The following is a 13,732-nucleotide window of genomic DNA, read 5'->3' on the forward strand; positions in this document are numbered from 1 at the left end:
GCCAAACAGTTCTGTGTCTCTGAGTTTTTATGGATTTTAAATGTCTTGAATTTAATTAATCTCATTCTGAGGACTTAAGGACACGTTAAAGGCAGCCAAGGCCCAGAGGCACCACCTTTGGTGCAGGTTGTTAGTGAAGGACCCGTCTGTTCTGCTGTTACCAGATACACAGCTTCACTCACAGATGTCTGTGAGGTGTTGTCAGTGTGTCCAGAGGCACAGGGATGCACCTGTACATGGAGTCTCCTTGGCTTACACACACCAGAGAAGAAGCTCTTTGGATCAGTGCAGCACCAGCTGATTGATAACCTGAATTTCTTCACAGGAACACAAGGCAGTGGTGCCCCTGAAAAGTTTCATTTTAAGTTTTGTGTCCATTCATGTTTAAAAGTATTTTTTAATATAAGTTTAGCTTTTTTTTCCCTGTTGACTTAAGTACTGAGAACAGAGAACTCTCTGAGGTTTAACTTTACACTTTATGCATCTTGGTTCGATTTCTTCTTTCTTGTATTCTCAAAGAGGCCATTCCAAATTCAGACCATTGGCTGGATGGTTTGGGTTGGAAGGGACCTCAAAGCTCATCTCATTCCAACCCTCTGCCATGGGCAGGGACACCTTCCACCAGACCAGGTTGCTCCAAGCCCCGTCCAACTTGACCCAAATGCAATTGTGAAAGAACTCAGAGTTTGTATCAGCGTCTGTCAAACCCTGAGCTACAAATCTGCTGCTGCTGGAGTCCCCACAGCCACCCCTGTGTGCCAGACTGTGTGTGAGGTGTGTTTTTCTGGGTGCTGACACCATCCTCTGTCCATCTTGCCCTTTCCCTGCAGTTCCCCCCGAGTTCCTGAAGCGACCTGCCAACATCTACGCTCACGAGTCCATGGACATCGTGTTCGAGTGTGAGGTGACTGGGAAACCCACCCCCACCGTGAAGTGGGTCAAGAATGGAGATGTGGTGATCCCCAGTGACTACTTCAAAATTGTTGTAAGTAAATTGTCCATCTTGACCTGTTAGTTCTCCTACATCTGTTCATGGAAACTGGGTTCTTTTATAGGAACTGCTTCCTGCTTTTGCCCTTTTGATGTTTAGGGCCTGGAAGAGAAATGGTTTGTTGAAACCTTTAATGCATGTTGCTTATGTTGTATGAGTTGATGTCTTTATAGCTTAGGTTTTTCTGCAGGAGACAGACAGAGTGCCATAAGGCACTGTCCCAGTACAGGCTCACCACAACCACTGACTGTGGGTTCTGCGTTATCTGTGCTCCATAAAAATTACAATTTCAAGCAGGAGGTGAAATACAAGTATAACTGAGCTGGATCATGAGTTTTGGCACACGAGTACTTCCAGAGGGAAATTTTAGATGTAGTGCAAGTCATTATTGAGGCCTAGTTGAGAACTTAATGGCTGTATAATTGGGTGTACCTGAGGTTGTGGGGTTGTAACAGGGAGCTCTGCACTTCAGTCAGTGCTTAAAATACCACCAAAATGGCTGGGAAATGTGATGCTTGAAAATGATGCCACCAGTGAGAGCTGCTGCTGCTTTGGATACCCTCTAACTTGAGGATTCAGTGCAAAGGAGGTGAAATCCAAACACCCTGTTCCTGTTGGAAGTTCCTCCTGTCACAGTAAAAGTGCCCAAATGACACCACTGTTTTGGCAATTGCAGCCCTTTTTTTAAGCGTTGTTTTTTCCCCTTTGCTCCTCAGAAAGAACATAACCTGCAAGTTTTGGGTCTGGTGAAGTCTGATGAAGGATTCTACCAGTGCATTGCAGAAAATGATGTTGGGAATGCACAGGCTGGAGCCCAGCTGATAATCCTTGACCTTGGTAAGATAAACTGGGACAGCAGAGAGCCAAAAGATAGGGAGGGACATTCCAAGGGACATTTTCCACATGATGGGTTATATTTGTAACTCAGCTAGAGCAGGATGATTGTCTAAAATCCTGTGAGTGATTCAGCATCATCTTGTGTACACTTAAAGTTACTGAGGGGGAATTAAGGAATTCTGTAGGATTCACCCTACAGAATATTTTGGAAAATATTTGGTGCAATTATAAACCATTAAAATATGGCTGCAGGCTGAGATTTAAAAATAATAACAGAATAGCCAAAATGAAACAACCCCTGAAATCACAAACCTGAAAAAGCAGCACTTATGGAGCCCACCCCAAATCAAGTATTTTACATCAAAGTCATTCCAGTGTTAGAAGCTTTTTTTCTGCTTTAAATGTAAAAAATATTTGACTTTGTCATTTCTGCAAACTACAGCTGCACATTTGTTGAGTTACAGCTGCAGCTTAAGATAAATATTTATTATTGTGCTCCAGTCAGTGGAGTTACTGCCAGCGCTCACCTTGCAGTGCCCTGCATGGTTGGGATGGTGAAGGAGAGTAATTAAGATTAAAGACAAAAAGAAAGATAATACAAATATCATTTCTAAGGCATCAGCTTGTTTTACTCTTTCAGGTCACACAGTTCTTAAAAATAATTTCTAAGAGCCCAAGGAAGAAAACTGAGAGTGAGAGGGATGAGAGGAAAGACGACTCAAACAAGAAAATATTAAACCCATACTTTAGGGGGGCTTTTATGTTGCCTTGGTGGGGGGGGATGGTTTTAAAATTCTAATTTATTTCTTATTTGGATTGAGAAGATTTAGGAGAAACAGTCTTAGGTGTGGTTGGAGGCTTGAGGGAACTTCGCACTTGGAATTTGAACAGGTGTGAGTCTGCTATCCCTGGGTTTGTGCAGAGAGTAAGCTGTCAGGAGTGTGCCCTAAGGAGAGATTTCCCAGTTATTTTCTAATTGTTTTGTAGAGTAGCTGTGCTCTTACAGCTCCTTCTGAACTCCTGTTTGGGTCTGGGTGTGTTTCATTGCTGGCCGAAGAGCTGCAGGTACTTCCCACAATTATTTGGGGAATGCAAGGTGCCCTCTCCTGGGTTCAGTAGCTTTAATGCCATGGAGCTTTGGGATTCCAACCTCTGAGCAGGGTTAGGCATCTAGACCCAGCACTGCTCCATTGTCATCAGGTTGCCAGAAAAATTATTAAAAGTGATTTAATTTCTACTCTGCATTAATCACCTGAGTGGTTTCCAGGTCTGTCAAGCGGAACCATTATTCTATATTTTCCACGTTTGAAAAATACTGAATAATTAATGGCCTTGGGTTTTGAAGCCCTGACCAGGCTTGTACTTGCACCCAGTTCCCAGCAGTGGTTTATAAATGACTATTACTGTTATTCCTGGAGTTCCTGTGGTCTCTCTCCTCTTCCTTTCCCTCCGCTGCCCTTTGCCCGGTGGTTTCTCCTTCCTGTCCTGCTCTGGCAGCTCGTCCTGCCATCCTGAAGGGCTTTGCCTTATAATGCTGTCCTTTCTCTTTTGCATGCTGCCAAAGGATGTGGATCAGTGGTGGACTCTCATTTTGGGTGTAAAGATACCCCTGAAGTTGTATGGCTCTGCTCCCTGCCCTGCAGTGCCTTAGAAATGCACCCCTGGGACACTGAGGGGGTTTGGGTGTTGTTCTCCAGCACTGGGAAAACCACACGGGACAGCTGTGAAAGTACTTGGAATTGTGCTGTGGAGTGGTGGCATAAAAAGGAGTGCAATGAGGAATGAATGTGCTGTGTCTCAGCCGTGATACATGAAAACTGGCATTTCCAGTGAGAGAAAATACAGATATTTTAATACCTTCTCACAGTATATGAACAGTGAAGAAGGAAACTGTTCAGGGAACGAGGGAGAAGGTATCACATGTAGGAGTTCTTTCATGACAGCAACCTTGGTATGAAAATTCAAAACACTAATTTGAGCAAAAACTATTCTGAACATTTCAGTCATTAATTCAGAAAGCTTTTTTTAAATTTATTTCATACCTGGTGATGAGAAATACCAACTTCGTCAATTTGAAAAGTAATTGCCGTGAAAAACTGTTGACTAAATGTGAAAAAAGTTCTTCTCAGTTAGCAGTGCATCCCTTCCTTTGCTGTTGTGTTTGCTCCTTCCCAGCTGGAGCTGGCAAGCTCTGCCTCTTGACAAACTATTTCTCATTAGCCCTTTTGCTTGTCAAATTGATCTCTAATGAGTTAAATGGAAATGAGAAAGGAGAAGCCTGAGGGAGTTTGGAAAAGCATTTGCCTTCTACAAGGAAAGGTTTCCTATGTTTGGGCAGATTTCTGGCTTTCAGGGAGCAGGACTTTGGTGATTTACCTGGTGCCCAGTGTGTGTGTGTTGGGCACAGCCCAGTCTGTGTGTGACTCTCAGCTGCTACAACAAGATTAATATAATCCTTTTTCAGACATAACTTGCCTTTAGGTTGGGCTTTTTTGGGTTTGGAGTGAGTTCTGAAGAGCTTTTAGTACATACAAAAGTTGTTTGTGGAAAATACAGAACAAAGAGTTGACTGGCTAAATTGAAAGGCTTATTGGAGGGCTTTTCTTTTCAACTTTGGTAATTCTGTTAATAAATTTACACTGTACTTGGAAATGGACTGACTGTGCAGAGTCCACAACTCTTACTTCTTCAGGAATATGTAAAAGAATTGTGGCATTGAGAGGAGAGATTTTTAGGACAAGTCTTTGTAATTGAGAAGGTTGGGAGGGGAGGAGAGGGAGGAGGATTCAGGTCAGTGGTCTGAGTTAAATCCTCTTTATCCCCTGTACTGAACTTCAGGTGTAGAATTCTGCAAGGGAGATGAAAAGCTTTCCAAATATTTTGGGATTTGAAGTTGTGTCCCTCTTTCTCAGATACTGACCTTCCCCTGGACACTCAGTTCCTTTGGGAATCTCACTGGAGTTGTGGCTCTGCTTTTTAGGGGGAGTTTGAGAGCTCCCTCCAGGAAGGGAAGTTCTCTGCACTTTGTCAGTCTCTGCTCCTCTCTTTGCCTCGTGGAGTGAGAGAGGAGTGATTTGATGTCCTGCAGATGCCCCCTTGGAGAACTCAGCGTATCCCAGTGAGAAGGAAGAACTTTTTCAGCACCCTCAAATCTCTCCTTGCTCTTTTTTACACAAAACCAGCTTTTTTTTGCTTCCAGTCCTCATTGGCCAGCCCAGTTATGGACCAGGTACACCAATGCTCACTCAATTATAGCAAAGCCATTTCTTGTCATGCTACCCCAGCACTACTGTGTGTGGACTGTGAAAACCTCTGTGGTGGAGGTGTTGGGGGTTCCCTGCTGGAAGTGAAGTGCTGGTGACACGAGGGGACATTGAGCCAGGCCCCGTAACCCGGCCCCATCCAGGGAATCTGGGACTGCTCAGCGCTGCCTTTGGGGACTGCAAAAGAACAGGTGGCAGTAGGGATGGGGAGAGAGGCAGATGGTTCCCTGTCACCCCCATGAAAGGCATTTGACAAGTACTCAGGCACTCAGAAAAAAAAAAAGGAGTGATGCTTGAATGCTGTGTAAAGAAAATCATAGACTGTAAACAAATATGCCAGTTATGTGGAGAACAATTTCAAAACATCATTTGGAATGCACTGTGTCACCTCTAGAACTCTCAAGTGTGGTTTGTTGTGGGATTTCTCTACTTTTATACTACAGAAGTTGTTTTTTTCCCGTATATTGTGAGGTTTTGAGAGTTTGTACAGGAGTGAGATCTCAAGGAGTGAGATACGCTGCTGATGTCCTGTAGGACACCACGTTGGGATTGTTTGTGGTGGAACTACCCATTTCTTTAAACTTAACTTTTTCATGAACAAAGGCTTCTGTCCAAGCAAGGGTATCCTGCATGTGATTTTACCATTCCAGCATGGGAAACTAGGACGAGGAATGAGAAGGTTTTAAGTAGTTACAGTGCTGTGAGGCCTTTGGGATCACAGAGACATCTCGGGAGAGCGCCAAGGGGTGGATGAAGGTTCTTTAGGAAGGAGGGGGCAGGGAAGCAAGGAAGAAGGTTGACTTCAGTGTACCTTCAGCTTGGAGAGAGTGATGAACCAGCCTGGAGCTTTTGCACAGGGATCAGGGAATAGAAGGACAGCGTGGCCGTGTGTGTCTGCTGGAGACCATCGAGGGCAAGGAGTAGGTGAAGCTTCTTTAACACGACTGCAGGTTGCAGGTCCTGGTTTATGTGTGGGTTTTTGACCGTGCTGTGTGTTGGGGTGGCAGCAGGGGAGGGAGTTTAGGGAGCAGAGTGGAATTCCTTGTTGCAGGCTGTCTGTGTCTGGCTGGGGAGTGGAGGTGGAACTGAGAATTACAGCCTGGAACTTACAGACAGGAGGTTTTGGCTTGTTCAGGGATATTTTGGTAGGTTCCCATGGGAGACTGTGTGAATGGACAAGAAGGAAACTGTTTGCTCCTGAAGGACAGTCTTCTCGAAGCACAGGAATGGTCTGCTCCAAAGTGCAGGAGTTGGAGCACGTGTGTCCAGGAGACCAGCAGGAATAAAGAAGGAGCTCCTAACTGGGCTTAAACACAAAAAGAAAGTACACAGAATTTGAAACTAAAGGCAGAGAAATGAGGGATATTGCCTGGATGTGCAGGATGGAACTGGGAAAGACAAAGCTCAGCTGGAGCCGGAACCTTTACAGGGAAGGTTATGGAGCAAATCCCCCTGGAAGCGGCATCTGAAAGAGATGGTGGGGAAAATCCAGCATGGATTTACCAAGGGCAAATTGTGCCCAACTATTCCCGTGGCTTTCTAAGATGAAATGGTTGGCCCTGTGGTGGAGAGGAGTGGAGATTGTTTACTTTGCCTTTGGCACTGTTTCCAGTGGTATCCCTGAAGCTGAACTGGGGAAATACAGACTGGATCGGGTGGATTTTGGGATGTGTGGAGAGCTCCCAGTGCCATGGGTAGTGGGGGGAAGGATGAGCAGCAGCCCAGACCATGGGGCATCACCCAGGGCTGGATCCTGGGACTGGGAGGTGTTGTGTCTTCCCCAGTGATGGGATGGGGAGCACCTGGAGCAGGGCTGCAGGTCCTGCTGGAATGGGGGGAGCAACAGTACACTGGCAGAGAGGGATGGGACAGGCTGGAGGTGGGGCTAGGGTGAACTTCCCAGTTCAGCACCAACAAACATGGAGCCCTGAGGGACTCCAGGTGGTGGGAGAGGCTGGAAGCCAGCAGAAAGGACTTGGTGGGGTGAGCAGGAGCTCAAGGGATGTGATTCCTTTCCCCTTCTTGGCCCTGGCCAGGCCACATTAGGACAGTTTTAAGCTTCCCAACAAGGAAGACATTGGCATAGTGGAGCTAGTGGAGACCTAACAAGAAAATTTGGGAGCCATGTGCTGGGATGTGCTGTGACTCTGAGAGAAATTAGTTTGATTCATCCTGAACAGTGTCTTCCTGCTCAGACAGGGGTGGAGGGACAGAGCAGGTGGAGGTGGAAGACTGCAAAAAAAAAGGAATTTCCAATAGGAAAAAGCAGTTTCATGGTGAGGGTGGTTCAAGATTGCCCACGGAAGGTTGGAAATCTCTGTCCTTGGAGATATTTGAGACACAGCTGGACAAGGCCCTGAGAGACCTGATCAAGGATGGCTCTGCTCAAGCGAGGGGTTCAGATGAACTCCTGAGATCCTCCAAACCTCTGCGTTTCAGAAGCACTGAGGGTCTGAGCCGTGTGGATGGACCCTCTTTGTGTCTGTATTTTTAATGTAACAGCCAAATCAGGACAATTTTGTGGTGTGCATTTCCTGCTGATCTCCTTAGGAGACATTAATGTCTGGTGCTAGTGGCAGTTGGACATTACAAACTACATTTGATTAAAGTCTGACACCACTTCAGTTGCTCTGTATGGTATTAATTCCTCCACTGAGTTACATTACGTGAATCCTAATTCTGAGGGAGTTTTAAAGACATCATTTATTGACCTAAATTGGTGCTTTCTTTGTGCAATTGAATTCTGTCCAGGCCTGTTGCTGCATGAATAATTTCATTTTCTGTGGGTATTTCTCTGCCAGGATTTGGCTGTGAGCTGTCTCGAGGCCCAGAGCACTGACAGGAGGTGGGGAGGGCTGGGCTGGGCTGGGCTGGGCTGAGGGCTTCTCTGACCCTCAGCACGGTGGAGAACATCAGAAGTGTGATCTGAGGGTCCTGGAGCCAGCACACTCAGATCAGATTGTGCTGCAAATGTGTCATTTCTGTCCTGCAAGTGGCTCTGGACTGTTTGAGGTCACCTCAGGCTGACACAGACTCAGAGATTTGTGGGTCCCATTCTACACACAGGGAATGGGACCTAGGGAATTTCAGCTCCCCTACCTTGACGCCAACAAAAGATTCCCAGCTCTAGTTGGATGGCAAATGCGATGTCAAAAGCCTTATTTAAATCAAGATATATGAATTACTCTGTGTTTTCCATAATGATAAGTTCCATTATTCCATTGTAGGAGGCAGAGATAAGTTCTTTTTGACAAATTTTGGCTTCTGCTGAAAGAAATCTGAAAGTTGGCACTGTCAGGCTTGTGCTCTGATTTGAAAAACCCAGTTACACTTTTGGGTATTTGCCATATGTAAAAAATTGCATAAACATAACTGATACCCTTGCCTGGTTCAGGCCCCGAGGCTGACACTTCACATGGTACTTCAGGACCCATTTTGGATGATTTCACAGATATCAAATGTAACTTCTCAGGCTCCCACTTCTGACAGAGGTGATTTTTTAGTGTTTCTTTGAGTCACATATTGTGAATCAAGACATTTAGTGTTGTTGTCAAGGTAATCCAGTAAAAACCTTCTCAGTCTATGGAATTCTATGGAGTTCTTGGAGACTATAGAAGTACTTGACAAATCTGCAGGGTGTTGTGGATGAAATGCCAGAGCAAGATAAAAAGAGTTCATTGAATAACAGAGAAGGACTCTGGGTGTTCCTTCTGCAGACTCTTCTGTTTCTGCACTCAGACAGAAATGTCTTTGTGTTCTTTCTGTCTTGTACAGTTTTATGTGTCTTAATGGAAGGAAAATGGAAAGAGGTCCCTGTGGTTTTCAGGAGTGGCTTTCATGAATCTTAGAGTCCACCAGGGAAGAAATGATTTGTAGACTAAAACTGAATAGTGAGGCTGCAAAGCCTTGCAGACAAAAATTCACGTTTTCTGTCGAGAGGTAAAAGCACTCAAAGGAAACGGATCGTGGTTTTCGGGGGAGCGGGAGATGGTGACGGACCTGGCTTGGGACTGGAAGTTTAAGGTCCCTTCCAACCCACACCATCCTGTGGCAGCAGGTCTGTGCTAAGGGCACCCAGCTCTGCTGGGCTGCAAACTGGGGAACTGTGAGAGACCCAGCTGGTCTCACGGGGAGGGGAAAGATCCAAAAGTAGGAGAATGGAAAATGCAGCGTGAGGGGCATCATAAGAGACAAGGGGAGCAGGGGAGTTCCCTCCCTGCACTGTCTGTCACATGCCCACAATATCCACGTGGGTTTTCACTCAGCACACGTGAAGGTTTGTCCCTGAAAAGCTTTAAGAGCAACAAATGTAAAATCCCGACCCTCCCACTGTTTAAGGAGCAGTGGTGGTGCTGGTGCCACAGGAGGTGAAAGCATTCCCAAGTCGCTGCCTCAATCCCAGTCCTGGGGAATCAAACCAGCCTCAGATGGTGGAGGAACAGCTTGGAAGTCTCATTTGGAGAGTTGTGTTTCAGGAACATAAACAGCATCTGAAATCACAAACTGACTTCAAACAGTCAAACCCAAAGCCAGACTCTGAGAATATTTTGTGCTGGTTGTGTACACTTGGTTGCTAATTTTCTGTAAACACAGCAGTGTGTTCTCCTCTTTAGTGCTGAAAGAGTTTTTTTTCTGGTTTAATTTTGATGTTAATTTACATTACTTAGCTATTATTCCTCAGGGAAAGGCAGCATTTGTGTTTCTCATGGCGGCATGTCTGTTCAAAATGGCCTGGAAGCTATTTGAATTCAGTAAGTTGCATTTCTTGACTCAATCCCTGTTTAATAAATGACCTTTATTTATTCCCTCTTTATGGGCCCTGCTTATATATAGTCTTATTGAGAAGCTGAACTGATTAAACCACCCTAGATCTCGAACTTCCTGAATTTTAACTTGATGAATCGAGAAACTAAACAGTTCTCATATCATGCACTCAGTAGCTTATTCATGTTTAAAACTGGCATGAGCTTTGAATAAATTGCTCTAATTTAGATTAAATTAGTAATAGATTAATGTTTGCCAGTGTGCAGTGAGTTGCAGGAAGGCATAACAGAATTTATAGGAGGCTTTGATTGTGCTTATTAGTTTTCATTTCTTGTTTTATGACTGTATTTACAGTTGACTTGGCAAAGAAATTTGAAAGCTCCTGATGGAATTCACACCGGATCGTGTGCGCCGTGACTTCAATTTAAGTCTGCTTGGCACAAATATGGGTTGTGGTGATGCTACTTATGCAGTTGAGCTTCAAAACACTTGGACTGTCACCTCTGTAATTTTGGTTTTCATGAGGGGAATTAATGGTTAAAAGGTACTTGGGTTTAAATTCTGTGTCATGTTGCGAAGAGGAACAATACGTAAGGAATGGTGGGGGGGGCAGAGCAAGAACCTGGAGGAACAAAAGGCTTCCAGGTATTATGAGAAACATTCAACACACATTAATCTGTGTTTTCTGTCCTTCACCTGTATTTATTCCATATTTATTGTCCCATTGTGTGAGTGGAAGGAGTTAGGATGTGTATACACTGTGCAGTGACTGGGAAAGAGGCTGGAAGGTTTTGAGTCCGTTTTATCTCTTCTGGCTAATCCTGAATTCCCAAGGGAGTTCCTCACTCCAGTGAAAATCTCTTTGCCACCAGAAAGGGTAATATCAGCAGATACACTTACCTCAATATCACTGAGCAAATCCACCAGTTCCAGTGATGCTTATGCTCCTGTTTCATGTATTCCTGGAGCTTGGCTGGGCAGTGTATTGTCAGGAGGGAGTTCACTGGGAACAAAGCGGTGCCGCTCTGGAAACACGAGTGTGTTCAGTGGGAGCAGCTACAGCTGTTGAGTGATGGTTGATGGCTCCTCTGCCTGCATCTGGTTATAGGGGAAAATGCAAATAATCAGGGAGAAGAGCACTGGCTGCAGGGTTTTGATGCTTCAGTGTATCTCGATGGCTGTTTGCTTTTAGTGGTTTGTGCTTTTTTCATTTTTAGATGAGTGCAATGGCAGGATTAGCTGTAGCTTGATATCTGTCATGCCTGCCCAAGGCATTTCTTCTGCCTTTATTCCTCATATCAAGGGTTGTGAAGATTGACAGAAATACCCTTAATTTGTAATTGATCCCAGGCTCGTGTTGGAAAAGGAAAATATCAGATTTTGTCAGTCTCGCACCAGCGGAGAGAACAAACGTGTGGATATGGCCTTAATTGGTTGCTTATATTTCAAAGTTGCTAAATTATACAGTAATAGCAGAGACAGCTGAATGCCATTTGGAGAAAGAGGGAGAGGATTGGTTTACAGTTTGGTCACATGTGTAATAAGACTCATACACTCCAATATGTGCAGCTGGGAGAAGCCTCTCCTGGTGTCAGTTATTTCCCCAGCAGCCTTGACAAGATAACCTGGAAAGGCTCATGGGGTTTATACCATAAGGAAATGGAATAAATCTAACAAAGAAATCTCATTTTTAATAATGTGTGTCTGGTGCTGGAACTGGCTGCAGGATGTCACCATTCTCGCTGCAATGGAAGAGCCTGTGTGGGCTTTTCCTGGTTGTTTCCCCTCTCCTGTCGCCTTCTTCCTCCAAAAAGAAACTAATGGGTCCAAAGTCTTTAAAAGACAAATGGATTTTGTGTGGTTTTCCTGGTGACAGATCATCACTGAAGGCGCTATAGGAAAATACAGGAGAAGGAGGGAAGTCCTACCTAGGTCTGGATCACAGGGGATGGACATTCCCCTTTGGAACATCCCTGTCCTCTCTCTTGCTCTTCTTCAGCACCAATTCACATATAAGCTGCTTTTAAATCTCGTTGTTCAGGTGTTTTGAACAGTGGTCAATGACCACAGTAATCCACATCTAAAATGTTGCATCTCTTGCTATAAACTCTATTGTGTACATCCAGGGAATAACCTCGAATTCCCATGTGCTGGGATGTGCAGGCCAAATTCCCAACCTCTGTGCTGGGGAAGGCAGTTGTGTTTTAATAATGCTGATGGGGTTTGCTCTTCCTGTTAGAATTAGAAATATGGAGAAGCAAAAAACCATTACAGCTTTAAAAATAGAAAGTAAAAAAAAAATGTTAGTTCATGAGATTGGCTTCTGTGTCATTTATATAAATTCCCAAACATCCTGATATCTCCTCTAGTTCCTGTAAAAACAGTGCGTCTGAGGTGGCCTCTAAAGGGAGCAAGGAGGTACATATGGCTTTTAGCAGAGAAATCCAGTTGGAATGAATTAAAAAATCCAATACCACATCTAATAGTGTTGCCCTGTGTGTGGTTATAGACCAGAAGAGGAAAGGTGGGTTTGTGGGGACCTTCTCTCCCTTAAAAAAACAATACTTGTGTATATATAAACCTAAATGGAAGTAAAATAGAGTTCATATAAGAAAAAAGTAGTTAAATGAGTAGTTAATAAGTAGTTAAATAAGTCTGATAGAGAGCTTGGCAGAAATAAGGACAATTTTGACGTACAAACAGCTCGTTCAGCCTCATCTGTTGCACCTTCAGGTTGCCAGAGTTGGTGCTGCCGAGTTGTTCAAGTGTCAGCAGCTCCCAAACTGAGGGAAATCACCTTCCACCTCCAAGTTATTTCTTGGAGAAAACCCCCTGTGTGCTGCTGGCTCAGCCCTGCAGGGGCTCCACGCAGGGAGCTGGGTGTCTGATCCCGAGGGAACTCCAAGGAGCTTTACAGTGACTTAAATCAAGGATTGCAGTTTAAAATCAGGGGTTGTCAGAGCGATCCACGAGCAGCAGGAGTTGTCTGCTGGGTTCATTTATTTCAGTTTAGCCTGTTGCTTTGAAAATACATCCTGCCTGGTTGAGTCATGGTCACGGAATCCCAGAATGGTTTGAGTTGGAAAGGACCTCAAAGCCCCTCCAGTCCCACCCCTGCCATGGGAGGGACAACTTCCACTATCCCAGGTTGCTCCAAACCCCATCCAGGGTGGCCTTGGACACTTCCAGGGATGTGCTGGTCCTGCTCTGCCAGCACAGCAGTGGTTCAGTCCTAAGTCTGCCTGGTTGGAGGATTATTGGGGATATTTGTAGCATTTCCAGCCCTGGTGGCCCCGTTACTTGGGGTGTGCAGAGAGTGAAAACTGAGCATCCCTGTGGATCCCATGGAAGGAGACATGGGAAGGCAAGGGACCTGCTCCAGGTGACAGGATGAGGTACTGGCAGAAGCCCAGGGAAACTTCAGAATCTTGAAATCTTCAAATATGGAAAATCTTCAAATATGCTGGTGCAAAAACGAGCTCTGTCCAAAAGCACGTGGTGTTTTTATTAATAAGTGCTCCATAAAGAGCTTTGCTCAAATACAACACGTCTGCTTTTGAAATAAAATCATTGCTTTCCTGTTATTGTTAAAGTCAAATTACAGCAGGTTGTTTCAGGCTCTGCTGTTCTCAAGAGATTTCTTAATTCTGCATACAAGTTCAATTTATGAATATTTACAGTAAGAGGATACCCTGGGCAGGGTTCCTTGGGTGCATTTCCAGGCAGTTTTATAGTTCTATAGGTGTGTTTTGTTTTGAGGTTTTGACTCTCCTTTCTCAAGGAGCGATTGTTGAAAAAAAATGCTGCATTCTTAAAAAATGGAATATTCACCAGTGAATTTGAAGATTCTATCCCTCGTTTTACAATATGTTGTTAT

At 44.6% G+C, this 13,732-nt stretch overlaps 1 protein-coding gene across 9 annotated transcripts in view; it reads left to right on the plus strand.

The window, feature by feature from the left end:
* The window catches only part of NEO1 (neogenin 1), a 170,140-nt gene that overhangs the window by 103,430 nt on the left and 52,978 nt on the right, over window positions 1-13,732 (plus strand). For all 9 annotated transcript variants that reach the window (XM_032699811.1, XM_032699806.1, XM_032699807.1 and 6 more), the window contains exons 6-7: window positions 831-985; window positions 1,708-1,828. In XM_032699811.1, coding sequence (XP_032555702.1) covers window positions 831-985; window positions 1,708-1,828 — 276 coding nt within the window. The remainder of the gene's footprint in view (window positions 1-830; window positions 986-1,707; window positions 1,829-13,732) is intronic.

The sequence above is a fragment of the Chiroxiphia lanceolata genome, chromosome 12 (genome assembly GCF_009829145.1).
Source record: "Chiroxiphia lanceolata isolate bChiLan1 chromosome 12, bChiLan1.pri, whole genome shotgun sequence".
Classification (NCBI taxonomy): domain Eukaryota; kingdom Metazoa; phylum Chordata; class Aves; order Passeriformes; family Pipridae; genus Chiroxiphia; species Chiroxiphia lanceolata.